Source organism: Cottoperca gobio, chromosome 17, assembly GCF_900634415.1.
Source record: "Cottoperca gobio chromosome 17, fCotGob3.1, whole genome shotgun sequence".
NCBI lineage: Eukaryota > Metazoa > Chordata > Actinopteri > Perciformes > Bovichtidae > Cottoperca > Cottoperca gobio.
Window position 1 is genome coordinate 19,396,140 of NC_041371.1, and position 21,098 is coordinate 19,417,237.

General features: G+C 38.9%; 1 protein-coding gene across 2 annotated transcripts; it reads left to right on the forward strand.

Moving 5' to 3' along the window:
• The first annotated feature begins 1,824 nt into the window (after window positions 1-1,824).
• Window positions 1,825-19,385, forward strand: LOC115022170 (amyloid beta A4 precursor protein-binding family B member 1-interacting protein-like). Of its 2 annotated transcripts, none has more exons than XM_029453079.1 (13): window positions 1,825-1,898; window positions 7,115-7,171; window positions 9,759-9,846; window positions 10,917-11,134; window positions 11,224-11,295; window positions 11,382-11,541; window positions 11,725-11,846; window positions 11,937-12,011; window positions 12,779-12,922; window positions 15,584-15,694; window positions 17,142-17,240; window positions 17,407-17,476; window positions 18,297-19,385. In XM_029453079.1, the coding sequence occupies exons 1-13, from the start codon at window positions 1,836-1,838 to the stop codon at window positions 18,434-18,436; spliced, it is 1,419 nt and encodes a 472-aa protein (XP_029308939.1). In that variant the 5' UTR covers window positions 1,825-1,835; the 3' UTR covers window positions 18,437-19,385. The 2 variants fall into 2 exon arrangements, with proteins under 2 accessions (XP_029308939.1, XP_029308938.1); XM_029453078.1 differs by lacking the exon at window positions 1,825-1,898 and adding an exon at window positions 2,388-2,465 and having other exon boundaries at window positions 11,692-11,846.
• Window positions 19,386-21,098: the final 1,713 nt, after the last annotated feature.

Below are 21,098 nucleotides of genomic sequence, written 5' to 3' on the forward strand. Positions count from 1 at the left end.
GGTAAATCAGGACCTTTGGGTTTTCTTTGAGGACTGTTGAAGGACGGGTGCACACGCGTGCACACGCACAGCAGGTGACAGCAGGGTCGCTCTTAGACATGGTTACTAATTTACTCACTTAAGCTAAATTGAGACCACACATGATTCTGACATCAACTCTGTACTTAAGAAGAGGCCGGAATAGGATTATGGGATGGGAGATAATTATTTCCTTTCAGATCATTCACTTAGTTATTTTTACATGTCTACATGTGCACATACTCAGTATATATGTTTAGAGGATATGTGCATCTGTATATTGTATATGTACTGTATATACAGAATATATCACTACAACTTTTAAAACTTTTAGTTTATTTGGCTCTACTGTATATTTATATTTGCTGTTTCTGTTTTTATTCTTTATTTAATATATATATATATATATATATATATATATATATATATATATATATATATATATATATATATATATATATATTACTGTGTATTTAGTGAATGATTTATTTTATTTTATACATTTATTGTATAGCCAGGGATCGCCCGCTCTACCCGGTGAGCTACCTGGCCACCTACAGTATTTTGATGTCTGTGCAGTTTTGAAGAACAGGAGAAACCGGACAAACTGAGAAACAGTTTGCATGCAACGACCATGAGACAGTCAGAACTTGTGAGTCTGTTAGCCCTAAAACAGTACACTGTTCTCACATTATGGGACCTCAGACATTTCTTTCACTGTTTGCACTATTCATAGTGATGCTATTATCATTTGCTCTATCTGCGGCACCATCAACTGTGTTATTCTATTCTACACAAGCTGCAGCCTCCAAACCGATCACAAAGTTGAATCAACACCTCTATGAAACAGTTTGAGCAGTTTCACTCTTGTTTTACGTTTGTCTTTATATTTTCCAAGAATTCACTTTGACAGTAAAATCCTTTTCTTTCTTATGGACTTTTTTTCAAAGCATAACTTTTGGTTTAACATAAAAGGCATTTAGCAACATTAACCCATCTGAAGACATTTTCAAAATCTGTCAAACCATTTGGCTGAAAAGTGAGTTTTTCTTCTCATTCTATATTTAGTCCTCAGGCACATGGGGCTACTGTTTTTCTATATATATCATCATATTGTAGGAAAAAACTAGTCTCATGTGCCCAAAGACTAAGAAAATAGCTCACAGTCAAGTTAAATGTCAAAAATGTGCACATATATGCAGTGTAACAAAAACATTTCATATGAAAGATGTTAAATAAACACAATGGTAGCGTTTCTTTCTCTAACATCCTGACTGACTTGATTAAAGTGGGATTTTTCATGTGATCTAACAACAATTCCTTATCATACTAAATATAGTCTTTGCGCACAAATGGGTTAATGAGGACACCATTTAGTCGGAATACTTCAATAAGCCATGCAGGTGAGCAAGTTCACACGGTAGAACTAAGTGGAACATCTAAATGAAATGTACAAGTCGACAATGTTTCTAATTACACGTGTGCTTTTCCTGCATGTCAAAAGATCTGCTATAAGTTCCACTATCTGTTGTAGCCTTTATAATATTATAATAATATTCACTGCTCATCACAGCATCAACAAAGTTTATCTTATCTTAAAACAATATTTATGTTGTAATAATGTTGTTTCTTGCATCAAGCCATGTAAGTAATTACTTAGTTGCTGTACTCCCTCACGTCATCCATGGAAACTCACACAGGTGTTTCCCGTTATGCTGATTGATTAGACCTCGTTAAGGCAAGGCTGGTTTATTAGTGTAGCAAAGTGCTCTAAAAAAGGCATTAAAGCAGAAAACAGAAAAGAAACACAAGGCCAAATGAAAAGACACAAAGAAATAGGATTTAAAAGCTACAAAATAAAGTACAGCATACAAAATAAGGTAAGATCATTTTAACTTTTAAAGAAACAGGAGAGTAAGAATTACACTGTAGTAAGAAGACAGTGCTAGATATGAATAAATAGTTTGAAATTAAAACTTTTTTTAAAACAGCCAAAAGTTGTAAACCTCAATTTAAATGAACTGAGACTTTAAGAGCCATGCAGGAAGTGTGATGTCACCAAACTACCTATACTTCACACAAAGCTGTAATATACTGACAAGTGCAGCACAACTAACAGAAGAGAGATGTTAATGAATTATGCTTTATAAATAATTAATGTGTAATAAGGCAAAATAACGCCTGTATGGCTCCACCATGATTGTGCAGGGCTGTGAGAAAAGAATAGAAGAGACAAGTTCATTGTGGTCAGTAGGTGCACAGCATAATTAGTAAACCTCAATCTACTTTTACCAGAAATACAGTTTAATCTACTTCCTGATTTCACAGGAAGTTCAGCTCAGCAGGCAAAGTCACATGTTCATGTAGTTACTTATAGACTGACCTCTGACAGCTTTAGCACTTACACACACTTTATGATGCTCCCATGTGTGAAAGAGACAGCAAAGGTAAGAACTTGATCCTCATGATAGTGAAGGTTTTTTTTTATGTAAACTGTAAAGTAAATCAATGAAATACAAATACTCTAAGGTGAAATCTAGAACTATTATGTAACAATGTATATCTTTCAGAGCTGCAACTACTAGTTGACTCATTGATTAGACGATCGACAGAAGAAATGTTCTAGTTTTCTGTTTTATATCATATTAAAGTGAATATTTTTGGGTTTTGGAAAGATAATATAAGATATCTAAAGACATATCTAAGACTTTTGAGAAACTGGAATGGACATTTTTCACCTATTGTCTCTCATTTTCTAAAACAATCATTCGAATAATCAAAAAACAACAATCGGCAGATTAATCGATAATGAAAATAATCGTCAGTTGCAGCCCTGATAACTTTCTCCCTTGTGTTCCTCCCTTTAAGAGTTAAATACTTGAGCAGCCACATCAGCTTTGTGTAGGACAAACACATGTCTTCTCACAAGCGCCAATGAATGGTTGTGCAACTAATTAGAAAACAGCAAGAAGCTTTTGACCACAGGAAAAGAGCAAACATGTTGGTTTACTGTCAGCAGGCAACGCTTTCTGATTCCTTTCATGCATATAAGTCTCAATAAATCGCTTTTTGTACTCAGGCTTTGGCCCTTCCGCCTGTTTGCCTGTTTGTCTGTCTGTCTGTCTCCTGGCGGCTCCTCGTTTTGTTGACGTGAGAGACCACAGTGAGAGACGGCAGCAACAGTCTGACATGCCCGATGAGAGCATGGAATTCATAAACAAATGTGGTTTTACAATGCTTGCTTTGATGCTCACATGCCTGTACCAGATCAGCAGTAATTAATTAGAAATACTTATATATGAGAGAGAAGTTACGGAAACAGAAGTTCAGATTTACTTTTACATCTGTGAGGCAGAAGTCCTGGAGGCCAGAGGTAAAGTTCACTTGATAAACAAAATTCACTTTCATATGGAAGCAATACTTAGTCCACTACCATCCTCCCCACTTCCCCTTCTATCTCATTACAGTTTAATGGACAGTCTGTTTACCGTTCAGCATAAACACAGAATGAGGCTGAGTAGCACAGGCTCCACCGTACGTGTTTTCTGTTTGTGTGTATGCACATTAGGCTGCATGTGTGTGTGTGTGTATACATATATATATATATATATATATATATATATATATATATATATATATATACGTCACACGTCACAAACATGATGAGGAACTGTATACAGGCCAGAATATGCACTTTGCATACCGCGGCCTGCAGCTTTAATGTGTAGACTATATCAGCGTAAAGTCAAACAAAGCCACACAGATGTCTGCTGTTCGTCACATATTGAGAATTTCGCTTCTGAGAATGTATTCTGAGGTGATATACGATATATCACGATGTCATCCTACTCTGTCTCCAGTGGTGGAATGTAACCAAGTACATTTACATTAGTACTGTTCTTAAGTAAACATTTGATGCCACTTTTTACTTTTACTCCATTTCAGGCAAATATTGTACTTTTTACTCCACTACATTTCCTAAATTACTTTTCAGATTATAGTTTTTCATGCACTTCCTTTCAAACCATGCATCTCCAAAATTGGAATTGTTGTGATCTACTGCAGTAGTTAAAATGAGAACGTTCCTACACTTCTACAGTAGATGCGACATACACATTTATGCAGCATTAGATTTATTTATACTGATAATACGGGTAAATAAGGATTTGAATGCTGGAGTATTTTCACAGTGTGATATTAGTACTTTTACTCAATAAAGAATCTGAATACTTATTCCACCACCGTCGGTCCTAGTAAGGGTTTTAAAAAAAAGGCTAAAAAACATATGTTATATTATCTGCTCTTATATGGTGCCCTTTTCAAGCGCAGCAATGCTCTGATAAGACCACTTTACGCTACCTGCCCAGCACCAAAAAACAGACAAACACATTTTAGCAACTAGCTGATGAACATTCAAGCTGTCAGATTGGTGGAGACCAAAACAATGCTAAAAGGAGAGTAAATATTAAACTTACACTCATCAAGTGGCCAGAAATACCTAATGAATGTTGTGTTCACAGATGGTTATTTGAAAGGTGTCATTGTAGTGATGAACCCACATAATCGGCACTAACCTCCGGCTCCACAAAGCATTTTAGCATCTTTTTGCTAATGTTTTTGGTTTTACAGCCACAACTTTACTGTTTTGCTTCATGATCACTGAGAGCTGTTTTTGCCACACACAAAAAAACTCTTCTCCCGCACCAAACAGCGAACAGACACAGTTAGCAACCATCTGGTGAACATAGGGGAGTATTTAGCAGCGAAGGAGCCAGGTATTTCCCTCAGGAGTTGGAGGCGACCAAAAACAGGAGAGTGGCTTGCCGGAGGAGCTTTGAGCAAGGATGCACCGGTGTGTACACTGTGGTGTATAAAAAGAGGCGTGACACACAGCTGGAATAAACTCTAAACATGGCAGGAAATGTAACTGTTCCTTTTGTTTGTTGAAGTTATTTAAGATGACTGTTCACCGTTTGTGTAGCGCCTCGTAAGGCTGCTCTAAAAACATTAATTAACGACATTTCACCTGGATGTCACTGATTTTTTCAATTCAACAGCTGTAACTGTGACATGATGTTTACACCTGCAAACAGCTGCTAATGTCTGTGCAGAACGCATGACTGGGACAGCTGTGTATATTATCTATATCACTCAATCACATACATGACATATTATATATCACTTTTTATTTCTATAGTAAGCTACTTTTTATACAAACATTTGTAGTGCTTCACACAATAAAATATATAGTGTGTGTGTGTGTGTGTGGGTGTGTGGGTGTAGGTGCAGCAGAGATCAATAGACAGAACACGTTAGTTATGGTTATAAATAGAACTGTCAACCTTTATTCCATTTCCGCGTGGTAGCAATCCACAGACAGGAAATGTAAAATATATTTAGTCTCTGAATGCTACGCTCTTATGTGACTGCTCGGATTAATAAATGTATTGTTTGATTTTGAAACCGTAGCCTTATGTTGTTGTTGTTAGCATTTCTGAGGCTATTCCATGGTTTAATCAATTTATATTATTCTATGAAAACATTGCCCCCACAATTGTTACCAGCCCTCTCTGTCTGACTCTCCTGTGGGCGGGACTAAGACACGAGGCGAGGAGTCAAGGAGAGGAATCGAGGATGTCCAAACTGGTACTTGAGAAAGGCCTCCAAGCACACATATATGCTTGAATACGTATTTAGTTGTCATTTGGGTCACAGGGAGTATTAAATTAATGATGAAATATTAAATTAGAAGTATAAAGATGAGAAAAAACAATGCAAACAAATACCATATTATCAGTTTAAATGTCACGGCAGTCTGTTGTGTATATTTTGTAATAATTAGACTGTGTGTGTTTCCAGGTATTTACTTGGAGCAGGTGACGATCTTTGCTATATGTAAATCTTACCGCCAATATGTACTGTTTCCTGTTTCTATGCTGCTGTGGCTTTACAAAATATGAATACCTATTGTTATTGATAACGCTGCATAGCAGCAGTCTTGAAGAGTTGGCAAGAAGCACAGAACTCATTCTTCGCTTTGCTTTTTAAGCCGCTCCACATGCGAGATGTATTTTTGACCCTAAAGCTGACAAAGTGCCGCCTCCATATGGACAATCCCAGACGCTGAGTTCCACAAAGTTTTTCCAGACGAAAATCTTTGATCTCAGTGAAGCCCTTTTCTTTTCTTCAGAAATGATCAATTATTAATGCAAAGAATGTGAAGTTCTTTGGTTTTAGCTGTCAACCATTATCCCAGATTGTTTAGTGATTAAGACATTTCAAACCCTGCTAAATGTATTTTTGAATTGTAAACTAAAGCTAATCTAAAGTGAGGAGTCTTCATATTAAGATATGTTGGGGGTTTCTTCTAAATGAGACACAGGACTAACCAGTAAATCAGTTTTAAAGTTAAAGGTTAAGTGACATTATTTCTCAATTGTATGTTCTGTAAATGGGAAGTAGACCCAAATGCTGAACCGTGAGGTATGTTTGCTCCAGCACTTTGTGTTCTCCAACCAGTTGGCTCCACAGTTTACTGAAGGTGAGGTTCATAGGTTTGCTGGATGGTGATAAAAACAACATGTGTGGAGTTCACAGCCAGAGCAACACGGAACACATTTTAACCTGCCACACACACTGATGTGTCACTTTGTGGAGGAATGTCAATGACATTGCACTGCAGTGCTCGTGACTTTGAACATGTTTAGAAATGGAGATCATATTTCTGTTTCTTTCCATGGAAGGATTCGGCTCTTTTTGCATATTGTTCATTTGTTTTTACAGCTGTGACAGACATATCCAAACTGTATATGTGCATGACCATGCATGTGTCCAAGAGTGTTTGTATCTGTATCCCACAAAAATGTTGTTCTGCAGGAGTTGGTGGCCTTGTGCAGGTCTATCAATGGAGTTTATATCCCAACTTTTCCGCTTGCTGCACGACAATCTATTTGAGAACTGGCTCCGGTAGAAACTGTATCTAAACTGAACTGAAATGATCTCATGGTTTTCAGTTTCTGTGGTCTTCTATAATCAACTTTCTACATTGAGTTTGATCCCTGTACTGCTGTTGAAATGTCTTGTTCTACCTTCTCAGATGGACATCGATGCCATGTTCAGTGACCTGCTTGGAGAGATAGATGATCTCGCTCAGGTGAGTCGTACAGCAGTGCTGTGAGCTGAATGCTAATGTCAACACGCTATGGTGTTAAAACTATGCACAAATAAATGCTAAACAAACTATAAATGCTGATGTTTAGCAGGTTCAATATTTATCATTTTGTTTTATAGGTATTTAGTCAGAAACCTGATAATGGCGCCATGAAAAGTAAAGCGTAATAATAATTACAATTTATCTTAATGGATGTTTTTCCAAGTGTTTTTGATTGCATATAAAAAGTGGACTTAGTCACCATGACGTCTCCCATTGCTTTGTGACCTTTGTGAAATTTTACAGTTTTGACATCGACAATTTGTTTTGTTTTTTAAACCAAAAGTGACACGAGAGGGTGGAGCTGAGTACAACCGAACGAACAACATGACATTTTCAGGCAACCAAAATTTTACAGTTAACTTTCATAAGTTTGAAACATACTGTGAAAGGGTTAAAGTTCTAAGATTAAAACACTGACAACACAAGGTAGCCACGCCCTAAAGCCTACCCTGCTTTATCGTCCATTTTACTCTAAATAGGACCATAACTTAAACAATTAAGACAATGATGTATTGAAGAACATTTGAAACTAGCAATTGAGACCATGAACTCATTAGGAAAATAATTACTGAGGTACTAAGTAAAGTGAGAATTTGGGTAATTTTTTTCATAGACTTCTATACAACCAGACTTCTTTTTGTCGCCCCCTGCTGGATATTAGAGAGACTGCAGGTTTAAGGCACCACCACATTGGCTTCACTTTTCAGACCCGGAGGTTGAAAAACCAAAACTGTTGACCTTCATGTGGTGATAAGAAAGGTCAAGCGATCATCTGAGTCATTAGGATTCATCCTTTTACTTTTACAGTCACTTTTACAGTAAGCCAGGACAACAAAATTTAATTTGAATTGTACATTGTATAATCTCGAAATGACAATAAAGTTTTTTGATTGATTGATTTGAGAACCATGAATCGTGTGTATGAAAGTTCAGTGTAATTCAATCATCCATCAGTGGTTGACATATTTTAGTCTGGAGCAAACTGGTGGACCATCCGACCGCCATTTGCCCTGCTTATCAGACAACGCATCATGCATTAGTAAAGTTCATCTGGAATTGTGAGAAACAACAGCGCGGTATCAAACATCTTCACTCGCATTCTTTCTCAAAACATGACCAGATGAGCCGAGACTCTCACACTCAGGCCGACTGCTCCCATCACTGTTTTTGAAGTAGGGACAGGTTACAAGAAGAGAATCAGACAAATCACTCTATGTTTACCTCACTAATCTGGGCATTATCTGATTACACATGGCAGTCTTTGTGTTGGAACCCACGGATCTGACAGAAAAATTTAAGGCGACATTGAGATGTGAAGTCATCGCATCTGGATCGGACCGTAGGCGATCGCTGCAGATTCCCTTAAGCACTACATAAGCTGATCATCATATAACTGCAACTCACCAAGAAAAACATTACATATTTCTAACTGATGCAACCTCGGCCTGTGGTGCAATTCATTATTGTCCATCTCAAATCTCTTTATGTAAGCTAAATGACTGCAGCCCTGAGAATGGGATCAATGTGGAATATTACATCAGCCATACCAGAACAGGGCTCTATATGTCACTTTGGCATGCGTCCTCTTGGAAAGCCATCACAATGACACACACCATTCCACAGACTATTACCAGAGTTGGCAAGAAAAGCATTTTGATTAAAGCCTTGATCCTCTCAGAGTCTGAGAAACAGAAAGATTTAAAGTGATTCAACTCATAGCCTTGATTGGGTCCATTCTCTGCTTTACTGCCTTGGAGCCAGAAGACAAAAAGGGGTGTTTTTTATACCTGACTTAAGGAACTTGGAGGTGTCATCTAAGCAGCAGCTCCAGCATGACGACATGTGTTTTCGGACAATCATAATCAGGATTGAACTTCATGCTGGCGGGAATCATTTTGTGAACAGGTTGGCAGTCTGCCCAGCCTGTTTATAGAATAAGATTGAGCATATGGAGACTTATGTTAATAATTAAAACAATACAGTCTGGATATCAGCCCCTTTTCGTATGATATCCAAGCTCTTTAATAGGGACACAGATTCACCAGAGTCTGGATGTATGTGCCGGATGTAAAGCTTGTTCTAAAACAAATAAAAGAGAGAGTCTGCAACATCATTTGACAAATGAGTTTCTTTGATTGAGCTGATGTATGATTTATTGTCTGTGCAGAAGCTAAGTGCAATATGTTCTCTATTAATGGTACAGCTTAAACAGAACATTTAAAGGTACAGGGAAACAATCACTGCTAAAAACAGGCCCATGCAAACAAGAGTTCAGAGCATTTCAAGGACACATATGGCCGACTTAGATTTTTTGGCTGCTCTTGGATTTGAAATGTTAAAAATCAAAATTTTATCTGAAATTAAAACGCTTCTGTCATACACATGACTTCTGTGTAAAATGTATTTGAAAACATCTAATGAAGTTTTTAAAGTTTTTTTATACAATATACAACTATTATGGGTGTGGGAAAGACAGTTGGACTCCGGTGGTGTGAGATGAATTTATCATCTCATTGCTTTGTTGCAGAGTCTAATGATGTCAGCGGACACACCAGCAGTAGACCCTGCCTCACAGAGAGAGAGCACCTTCTCCATTGGCTTCACAGACCTAAACGGTAAGTGCTCGTTCAGATGATGACGCAAGAATGGGAGATAAAGCTTCAACAGTGTTACACAAATAAAAGTCACACTGCCCTGAAAGCAAGTGTGATGTAGAAGGATGCAAGAGGGGAGAGTTGTGAAGCAGTCTTTCAAGAGATAAGGTGTCTTTTAGGAGACGGGGAGTGAATGTTTTTTCTTGTGCCAGAAGATCACGCCAACCTCAAGAGACCAGGTGGGATAAAAGTGGAGATATATCAGTCTCTGATAGGATGAATGGATGTCTATGGCACAACTGTAAAAATGCCAAATTCTTTGGCAAAAATAAATTTTTAGGACTTAGAAGTATAACTAAATTCAATAGCGTCCCGCTGCAGAGCTCTAGGCTCTAGCCCACCTCGTGCACTGGGACCAACATCCATCACATGGATGAAAATGATGTGTTCATTGTACTTCCTCATCAATAAATTACGTTTACATACCACAGCATTATTAATTAGTATTATTATTATATATTACTATTCGTTAATAAATAAAGTAGCCTGCTGAGTAGAAAAAACAACACATTGTATCATGTATGCTAATGTCATGAGCAAAGCTAGCTAACGTTCATAAGGTTAGTACAAGTTATTTGATGCTTAAACGTTACGTTACCTTTATAAGATAGGCCTACAGTTATATTGAAATATTAACGTTGTATTGTTTCCCTTGGTGTTATTGGTAGCCTATGGCTAATTCAAGTTAATGAACACATGCTATCTTATCATGATGATCGTCTCTGGCATACACAATGTCATACGTCACTCTCTTCTCTGAGCTCAGAACCGGAAAGTGTCCGACGAATGAGGAGGGCCGAGTCTGGTGCTCAGCAGCTAGATACCACTCTCATGTCTGTACATTAAACATGAAGCTACAGCCAGGAGACACTTAGCTTAGCACAAAGACTAGAAGCAGTGGGAAACAGCTAGCCAGACTCTGAAGGTCTTGTTGTCAGTGTGAGGTTGCTAGGGATTGAATGTAGACTGGCACCTTTACAAGGCCGCTATTCTGACCTTTACGCCACAACTGCGCCCTTATCTCCTCACAGAGTCTTTGAATGAATTGGAGGATCACGACTTGGATGCTCTGATGGCTGAATTTGGATCAAAATCAACCACCTCAAAAGGGAACTTCCTCACAGATCAACAGACCTGCAGCCGTGCAGATAATCAGATAGCGGCATCAGCCATGACTCAGGAACCTGAGCTAGCAGCTGCGTTTCCTCCAACATCGAATTCTGCAGAAGCCTCTGGAGGGCTGCAGATGGTAACTATAGAATATGTCACTGATAATAAAAATTGAGTTGTAATTTCATGAAAATAAATATAACTGATTAGCTTTTTTTATTCTTCAAGAGTGAACCCCAGACAAAGGAAGCCAAAATTAAACTGGCTCTGGAGAAGCTGAAAGAAGCCAAAGTGAGGAAGGTAAAGTCAGCAGGTTTGTGTGTGTGTGTCTTTCTTAACCATACAGTCACAGATAAAGTTAAACTGCAGCTCGCTGCCTCTCTTAGCTGATAGTAAAGGTGCTGTTGAGTGATGGCAGCTCCAAGACACTGATGGTGGATGAGAGACAGACGGTCCGAGAGGTTTTGGACACGCTGTTTGAGAAGACACATTGTGACTGCAGCATCGACTGGAGCCTGACTGAGACTAACCCTGAGCTGCAGACTGGTGAGATGAACACACACACACACACACACACACACACACACACACACACACACACACACACACACACACACACACACACACAATGCTGTACATGCACTCAGATCATATGCAGGCAATATAGCACATTCCAAAGAAAATAAACCTCCACAGAGGCAGGAGATGCATGTTTTCTCATCATTTCAGAAAGAGGCTTTGAGGACCATGAGCACTTAGTTGAGCCTCTTTCTGCATGGATGCGTGTCAGTGAAAACAAAATCTATTTTGTGTCGAGACCTCAGAAGTATGTGATGTTCACAGAGCCTCAAGTGAGTATGAGTGTTTTCTTCTCGCCAAAGTTTTATTACACAGTTTAATGCTTAGTTAGTATTTTGAACTATCCTGTTCTCCCCCTGAAGGTATTTTACATGTGGAAAAAGAAGAAAACATGTTTGAGTGGGATTAACGAGCAAGCCAAACAGCTCTTACTCGAGGTCAGTTACAGCACCATGCTCAAAACTTATTACTGGAACTATATGTCAAGTTGATGCCTGTCATTTCATAAACTGAAACATTTTTGAAATTCATAATAAACTTTTACAACTTTTGGACGTTGTTGGGCCTAAGTATTTTATCAACAACTAAAAGCTCCATGATCAATGGCTATGTCCCATCTTGTTTTAAACATGCCATCATAAAAACCTAACCTAGATCCGTCTGTTCCTAATAATTAGCAGCCAAACTCAAACCTCTGATTTTTATCCAACATTCTGGAAATAGTCGTTTTCTCTCAACTCATCTACTTCTTAGACCAATTTGAGTTTTTACAATGCACCATAGCACAGAGGCTGCTCTCCTCAGACTGATAAAGGATTTGTTATTATCTTTAGACTCAAGTAATTTCTCAAGTTTGCTTCCTATCTCCAAGACAAATTAGCCTCTAATATAATTGATAATTGTGTCCTCTTCCTCTGCACCCATCTCACGTGGAGTACCACAAGGCTACATATTAGGGCCCCATATTTTCCAGATATATGCTTTCTTTGAGGTCTATTTTAAGAAGAAGAATATTGCCTATTATTATTATTACGCAGACGACACCCAGACTTACCTCCTACTCCTCCTGTTGTGTCCTATTGTGCTCCATAAATTCATTGACTTGACTTGACTTTGCATTGTTTTATAAATTACAGGTAAACAACTTCTTTCTCTATCCTGTGTTTATTTCAGTTTTGCATGTTATCTTTGTTTGACCCTTCAGGAGCATTTTGGAGGTTCCACTGTGATTGTTCCTGATCTTGAAGGCACACTGCACATAAAGGAAGATGGGAAAAAGGTTTGGAAACCTCGCTACTTTGTGCTCAGGGCCTCGGGCATCTACTATGTACCCAAGGGGAAGACAAAGGTATGACAGATCAAATACATTTCTGAACCATGAAAACATACTACGTCATATTTCATTTTAAATGCAGGAATGTTTATAATGCACTGTTGACACCAATTTTTTGGGCCAGCGCCCCCTATCCATTATCCAGGTCCCTTACCAGAGTGAAGCTCGTCTGCTGCTGGTACTAGTCCCGACCAGAGCGGTAGTCTTTTAACATTAATTCAGATTAGTTTTATTCATGGTGTATCCTTGGAATAACATTAATGCTTTCGAGCAGTGGGTTGAGGGGGCTGAGAGGGCAGCGCATGTTTTTTTTTTTTTCAAGCAGCACTTTATCGCTCAGCAAAATAAAAATAAAAGTCTGAAAACACACAATCTTAACTTTATCCAAACGCACTCGTCCTTTCAGCTCGTGCCGTTTGGCATGTTTCGTGCTGTAATGTAGCTCAAGAGCCTTTTTCATGACCGCAAGCGCGTCCACACAAACTAGGCACACTGGCCTTTTACTTCCACAGAGAAATAATCGTTCGTCCATTTCTCCTGGAACATTACGCATCCACCTTTCTCTTTGTTCCACTCGCCATGCTGCGTTCGCTGATGTTAATGACAGTTTAATATTGAAGTATTATGGCATGACGTGACCACGTGATGACACGTTCCGCTCGTGTTGTGTTGAAGGACCCTGACCTTGGTCAGTCGCCGGTTTTATTCTATAGCTGACTAGATTTGGATTAATTTTTTTGGAGTAGATTTTCTGCGTGTGTTTATGAATTACCTCGCGGGCCGTACACAAAAAACGCCCCCCAAAAACATGTGAACGCTCCCCTTTCTAATATATTGATTCCAGCGCCCCCAACGTCCTCTGAACGTCCCCCGTTGAGAACCCCTGCTCTAGAGACTACAGGGAGGTTGAATATTACATTCAACTTTTACAAACCACCTCCTACACACAAAACCTGGAGTTGTTCTGGTGGGCTGTTGTTATGACAGTGAAGCTGGTACATACTCAGTTATAGTTATGTTTCATGATGTGATTTTTTCTTTTGCACCAGGCACAAAAGAGACTGTCTAAATATTCTTAGCTAGCAGTAGCTGTAAGGTTTCTAAACTTACTACCTGAATTTTAACACCCAGAGAAACAGTTACCATTAGAATAATGGCAAGTAGGTGTTTTAGGTAAATGTGCAAAAGGGTGGGTAATTAAGATTGAACAGTTTCGTTAACTAGATCAGAAAGGTGCTTTTACACAAAACAATTATTAACTGACTAACGACACATTCCATTAGACTCTTTGCTTAAAACCATTCAACATTTTGGGAAATACAGCATTTGTTTTCTCGATGAGAAGATTGATACGACTCATCCAACTCACGGTAAGAAAACTGTCAAATTTTAAACTATTGCTTCAAGGATGCATCTGCGCAGATCTATACATTTGCGATGTTGACAAATGGTGTCAGGTTTTTCGTGCAGACAGTATCAACAACTGTCAAGTTGAGGAGGAAATTCAAAGAAAAAATACTGGTTAGGAGGACATATGGCAGCAATCCTTAAACAGAGACAAAAGATTTTTTTCCCCTTTGTAAACTCTATGATGGCTTACATCTGAGCTCTCAAGCTTAGCAGAGGCAGAAGGGCAAGAGAGAGAGCCGGAGAAATGAAGATGGGCAGTGTGAATTGGGGCCACGGTGCAGTTAAAGAGCTGCGTGTCATTCTGTCTCTGAGACAGAGCAGGAAAAAAACCGCCCATGCAGGCTAACTCCGAAAACTCCTCCAAGAGGGAGAAATAGATGGAGGCTAAACTGTGCAAAGCAGATGTGCAAATCGCAAACATAAGAGAGCTGCAGGAATCATCTGAGGCCATGGACACATGGACGAAGCAGAGGAAGAGGAAGATGGAAATGACCAAATCAGACCGAAATAAACGCATAACTCAAGTGTTACAGCTGTCTAAAGTTGACCTTCTTGTAACTACAGTATGACAAGACAAGAGTAGTAACTAAAGTGATATATAAAGAAGAGAGGGTAATGGAGCTGCAATCATCAAGCAGGCAGAGTTGGGAAAAAAGGTAGGAGATGGAAGAAGAAAAGCTGATAAAGTCAGGAAGAAACCTGATATAGCGTGGGGAACCAGAGCAGCAGTAATCCTCTGTGGGTCACCTCCACTTCCAGGAAGCTGCACTCTGTAGATTTCAGTGAACAACAGCATCTTTGTCAGTGTGGTTAAATGTGTGAACACGATGTGTCTCTGCTCAAAATAAAAAAAACAGAAGGAATGTTGAAATGCTTTACAAAGAGAAAAAAATAGTTTCCTCTCACATGGAGCTTCATTGAGAATGAAAGAAAAACAAATGGCCTCGCTCTTCTTTGAAGTGTCATCATCTGTAATACCTACCATACAATGAGATGAGAACATTGATTTCTTCTACACAAGATGATTGCAAGATAACATAACTTCTCCTGTTTATGATGCATCTTAAATATCACCGTAGAATTGAGTGGCATACAAACTACATTTATACACAATTTCCTGTGGTGCCAATATGTGCATTTTTCCACTATTCCCTCAAAACACCTGCGATGATAACCTGAGACTAACCTACTTTAATCCAATATGTAAAATGTTCATAAGATTTTTACCCGTCATTGTGAATATTTGCTTTTTTCTCTGTCTGGCAGTCTTCCAGTGATCTCGCCTGCTTTGTCCATTTTGAAAAAGTCAACATTTACACCACCAACTGTTTCAAACAGAAATACAGAGCTCCCACCAACTTCTGCTTCATGCTGAAGGTAAGATCAACAAATCATCATCAAACTTCTGAGGAATTTAGAAAGGATAATCTGATTAAACAAAAAAAGGTTGTGATCGTGGACACTTGAAGGAATTACTGAAACCAGACAAACTGTCTCTCCACAACATGGTAAGAGTGGTCTCAGCTCAAAGAGGTTCTGAGCACTCGAGGAACTCATGCAGCATGTCGACAATAGACATACTTGGAGTACCATGCGGTTTACATTGTCGATGCATTTGAGAAGAGAGAGAGAGAGAAATGGGACGGAGGATAGTGGAACAAAGTGTAGGCTGGCGGTAGAGGCGGTGGTCTGGGTGTGTGGTATTGTTCCATTCGGAGGGCATGCAGCGTGTCTCTGGTTCATTGAGCTGTGCACTGCACACGACTCGTGTTGCGAGCAGGGATCCATAATGCTTTCAGAAGTTGACCTGTTGTAACTGCTTTTTGTGTTTTAAACGTCCAGAGTTAAAGCTACTGGTAAATAGTCACGTCAATAAAAATGATGCCCAATAAATGACACTAAATCCACTGTATGGTACTTTTCATAATTCATAACAGTTTGGTTACATCAAAAATGAGCATAGACTGAGAAGAAGGCAAGAGCAAGACTCAACACAGCTGTACCCCTACACTGCAACAGATTAAGTTGTCCGGAGATACAAAAAGTGTTGTTGGCACCAACAGCTTAGTCATGTTGAGGGGGAAGTGAGACGACTGAAGAAAAAACCTGTTTGCTCTGTGACTGCAATGTGCATGTTGACAGTCAAACAAATGTCAAACAAGTACTTCTTAACCGTGTTAACCTGGACAAAACAACAACATAAGAAAGTTTTATGTTTGCTAATGTCTAATTAAAAGAAAAGTCACATTTAGGATTTACATTTTTTGTCCATTTGTTTTTAATTTAATTTAATTTAATTTAATATCATTTAATTTAATTTAATTAAATTTAATTAAATTTAATTTAATTAAATTAAATTAATTAATTTAATTTAACAACAGCCACATTCCTAGTTATAAACTCTTATTCATGCATTAGGGTCCAGAGTGCAGCCACAGCTTGGTATCAGCTGCCCTCTGCTGGCTCTTAAAGGTACTACAAATACTCAAACTAGAAGCAGAAATGAAGAATTTGTAAATATTTGAAAATAACTCCAATGATGTCATAGTGATGTCATCAGGGTTATTTCAGCTTGAACTTTGGAAACTACATGTTTTTAACAGAGAGCCTATGTTACAAACTTGGGGCGGTAGAGTTTGGAAGACGAGGGCATTTACCAGGGAGGCAGGGTCGACCAGAAGACACTTCTGAGTTGTATTATGGGAAGTGTAGGAGCTTGACCCACACCGCGAACTGAAAGTTAGGATATCTTGGTTTTGACCATTCTTTTTGTAATAGTGGTCGTTTAACATCACTGTTCTCTCTGCACGTACTCTTTTCCCAGCATCCCTGCATCCAGAAAGAGTCGCACTACATCAAGTTCCTTTGCTGTGACGATGAACACACACTGTCGCTTTGGGTCAACTCCATCAGAATAGCCAAGGTCAGATTCAACGCTGTCTGTAATACCAATTTGATGTGAGCAGTTTAATTAGAAATCTTTATGCAATTCAGCTTCAAATTTGGAAATGTCAACGACAGAAACAGCAAATGTATATTTCCTCACTGGCAAAGATCTAAGCAAGTGTGTGTCCTCTGTGTGGGTTTAGTATGGGACTGTCCTGTATAAGAACTACCAGGCTGCAACCAAGAGAACTCTTCCTTCTGCGGCGCACAAAGGTGAGTCTCCACATCACAACAGGGCCGGTAAATTAAAACCTCTGGGAAATAGGACTGCGGGATACTCCACTTAGGACAACAAGCTTTATTAGTCTATTTTGATGCCTTGTTATGCACTCTGGCACCCAATTTATTTTAATTGTGAATTAGAAAATGGTCGGTGCACCACTCAGCACCCTGACCTGCAGGTCGAAGGTTCAGTATGGACTCTGACTTTGCATCAGAAAAGTGACATTTAGCAAAGTTTATGTATGATTCTAATAGTAAGTGCAGTCCGCAGTTTTGTAAAATAATAACTTATCATGTCTACCCAAAATGCACTCCTCCAAGCACCAAATCAGCCAACAGCAGGCGTTGGTGTGACAATATGCAATTTGGAGTATTAGTCATAAAAATCTGTAATGAGTTACGGAAGTTACCATTTGAGGTTAGAACTGTCTAAAAGGTGTGTATGTTGTTCAAGTACATGTTTAGCTTTTACTCTTTTTCAGAAACAGAACTTGATCTAAAAGTAAAACATTTGCATGCTTGGTATTTATTCTGAAGTCTAAAGTTCAAATCCAAGTGACATCATTCTGAGAATTCTGACGTACATAAAGGGCCAGTGTGTAGGATTTAGAGGGATCTATTAGCAGACGCAACGCTAGATGCTGCCAAATCCAACACACTGTCCCTTTAAGACCAGCACTTACTGCTGCTTTTGATAAGGCATGGACAAAAACTGTAGGAAAGCAGGAATTTTCAACTAAAATATAGAATAGGAACATCACTATTTAAACCCGCATTTCTGAAATCAATCCTGATTTGATTGTCTTTACAGACAGATTTAAGAGTCATGCCCCTCAGATCAGCCCACAGCCAGGTCCTGCTCCACCTAAGACTACAAATGTTGAAGACTATCCACATGTGCCACCACCTGACTTCATCCCTCCTCCTCCTCCTGGACACACACACGTTTGAGACACATCTTCGCCTCCTTCAGCTCGCCTGGATTTAACCAATTTAGCCTCTCTTTAACCAATTTAGCGTCTCTTTAACCAATTTAGCCTCTCTTTAACTAATTTAGCCTCTCTTGTGCACAGCACACATCTGGACGACAGGTTAATCTGGAGCCAATAATAAGAGGTTTCATTAATGCACACAGTAGTGTTACATATCACATCTTATTTATTCCCAGATGTATAATGATATTAATTTGTGTTGGGTTTTAGCACAAAAGATTCTGCAATTTATAATTGTTCTGCACGTGTTCCAGCAGCTTTTTTTACGACACACAAAACACACATTTCTCTTCATTGTCTCAATGAGCTGTTTATTACAAAAAGACTGTACATAAACTTCAATGAACACATCCTATGTACAAACTGAGAGGAGAAGACAAATATTGGATTCTGTTCCCATGAACATTTAAGTTACGGATCACCCCCCCCCCCACCCCACCCCACGTTTCATCATTAAGAAAACACACATCAAAGAAAGGCGCCTTGACCTGTGATGCCCTGAAATGCGAGACGTTAAGTGGTAAACATTACAAAGTTCTGCACGTCAGTGGCTGTCTCATGATTTCTCTATGAAAAAAGTATAAATTAATCCTTTACATACAAACTGCCATAGCGAACCTTCCTCAGCAGTCTCCGACACAAACACAAGTTGAATGCAAAGCTAGAAATACATTAGGTAGAAAAAGTCGTTTTCTCACAAAAAATGACCTCATGATGGAATAAATACAATCAAGAATGGGATGTAGTGGCAAATCATTCACTGTTACGACGTTTAGACACGTTCATGCTCAGAGGCTGAATGAATACTGTTCACTTGAGTCATTGTTTCGCTCGTCTGTGAGGAAACCTGAAGATGTTACCTCTGGAAGTCTGTATCCATTTCAAAATAAAAGCTTGTGTTCAATGCCCGTTGTTCCCAAAGTACATGATTTTATGTTTGTTAATGTGGCTTGTCACAAACATGGGTTCTGAGATAAACATAAGCTTCAATGATATTCAACAGCGGGTTTTACTTGCACCAACAATCACTTTGTAAGACCAGCCATCTTACTTTGAAAAAGTAGTAGAAACCATAACAGAAGTCTTCATATCGGCACTGTTTTTAAGACCTCGGGATTGCAATTCATTGCTTCACTACAGTTAGCAGGTGTCATTCATGTGTAGCACATACTTTTATCTGTAACTGTGTGTAGAGCGACAAAAACATACTGAACATACTTTAGTTTTACATTACTGCTGGGTTGCCTACATTCACTAAAATGCAGAGGTGATTGAAGACGATTACAATCAAATCAGATGTTCACCCTGTGGAACAAAGTAATGACACTAACATCGCTTGTTACGTTTCTACAGTGTGTAGAGAAGTCTTGGTTTGAGGTTGTTTGGGTTGGCGAGTATGGTTATTGAGCACCAATGTAAAGCCCCACACCAGCAACCACTGATAGAACGTGTAAAGGTCAGTTGATACGTCTGTAAGCAACTCTTCAAAAATCCAATCATGAAGTTATCACAGTTGTTGATAACCGAATCAGTGCAGCTCTTCCAACACAATAGAAAACAAACAGGTTGGTCCTTCCTCTGCTTCACATGTCTTTAAGCAATCTCAGCGCTCTGCTACAGTAGCTGGACAGCATCACCGAATATAGTGACAAAAAGGATATATTTGTGACTGAACATAGAAAAATAAATGTTTATACACGGCCACTTTGCCCCGATAAAGTTTAAAATGGCACTGTGAGTGATGAATAGAATTAATATTCAAGTTAAAAAAACTTTTTTTTAAAAGAAAACGGCATCCAATCATCGGCATCACTTGCACTGACGCTGATGGAAACTCACAGGTGAAAACACACTAAACTGACAAAATGTACTGTTACTGGCAGCTTCTCACGTTACAGTTTATATACAAGTTAGAGAACAGAAAGAAGAAACTGTTGTCTTTTTGTTTTGTAATGCATTCTATACACTCAGTTCAACCTTTTTAACAGCATCCCCACTGACACAGAGCATAGTAAGTACACAACACGAGGTTGCTTTTGTTCCATCTTAAACATCTTGTGATTTGGACATCGCCGGCATCGAACATTCAGTGGTGTCCTAATGCACTTGTTGATGTCTGTTTGTCCTTTTCGGGTAGTTTTTTTGTTGTTGTTGATAAGGTAAGATGGATGTTTTTAAAAGTATGGAAGGGTCGGTCTGCTGGTCTACAATGCAAAGAACGGGGTAGGAGCGTCTGTCTATCCTAAGAATGCTACTCTTCATCTATTCATGAAACCCTAGTAACGCTTCACTGTCTGGATCTCCTGCACTCTGTAAATACTGGAAGTGTTGGTTGCACATACACAAATTAACACTAAATCTAGATTCATTTGGCATTCTTTGAAATTATTCAGTAATTTCTTGTGAGGCAAAATGTGACCGTTAAAGGGGACATATCATGAAAAACTCATTTAAGTGCTTTTGCCAATCAACCACCTTTCACATTCAGGCTCATCAGAATATCCCCCCCCCCACCCCCCCATCTGACGACTACATGTGAACTAACTTTACCATTTTTCTCGCAAACCAATCAGAGCACACTGGGCTTTTTCTGGAAGGAAGCTTAAAGAGACAGGCGCTGA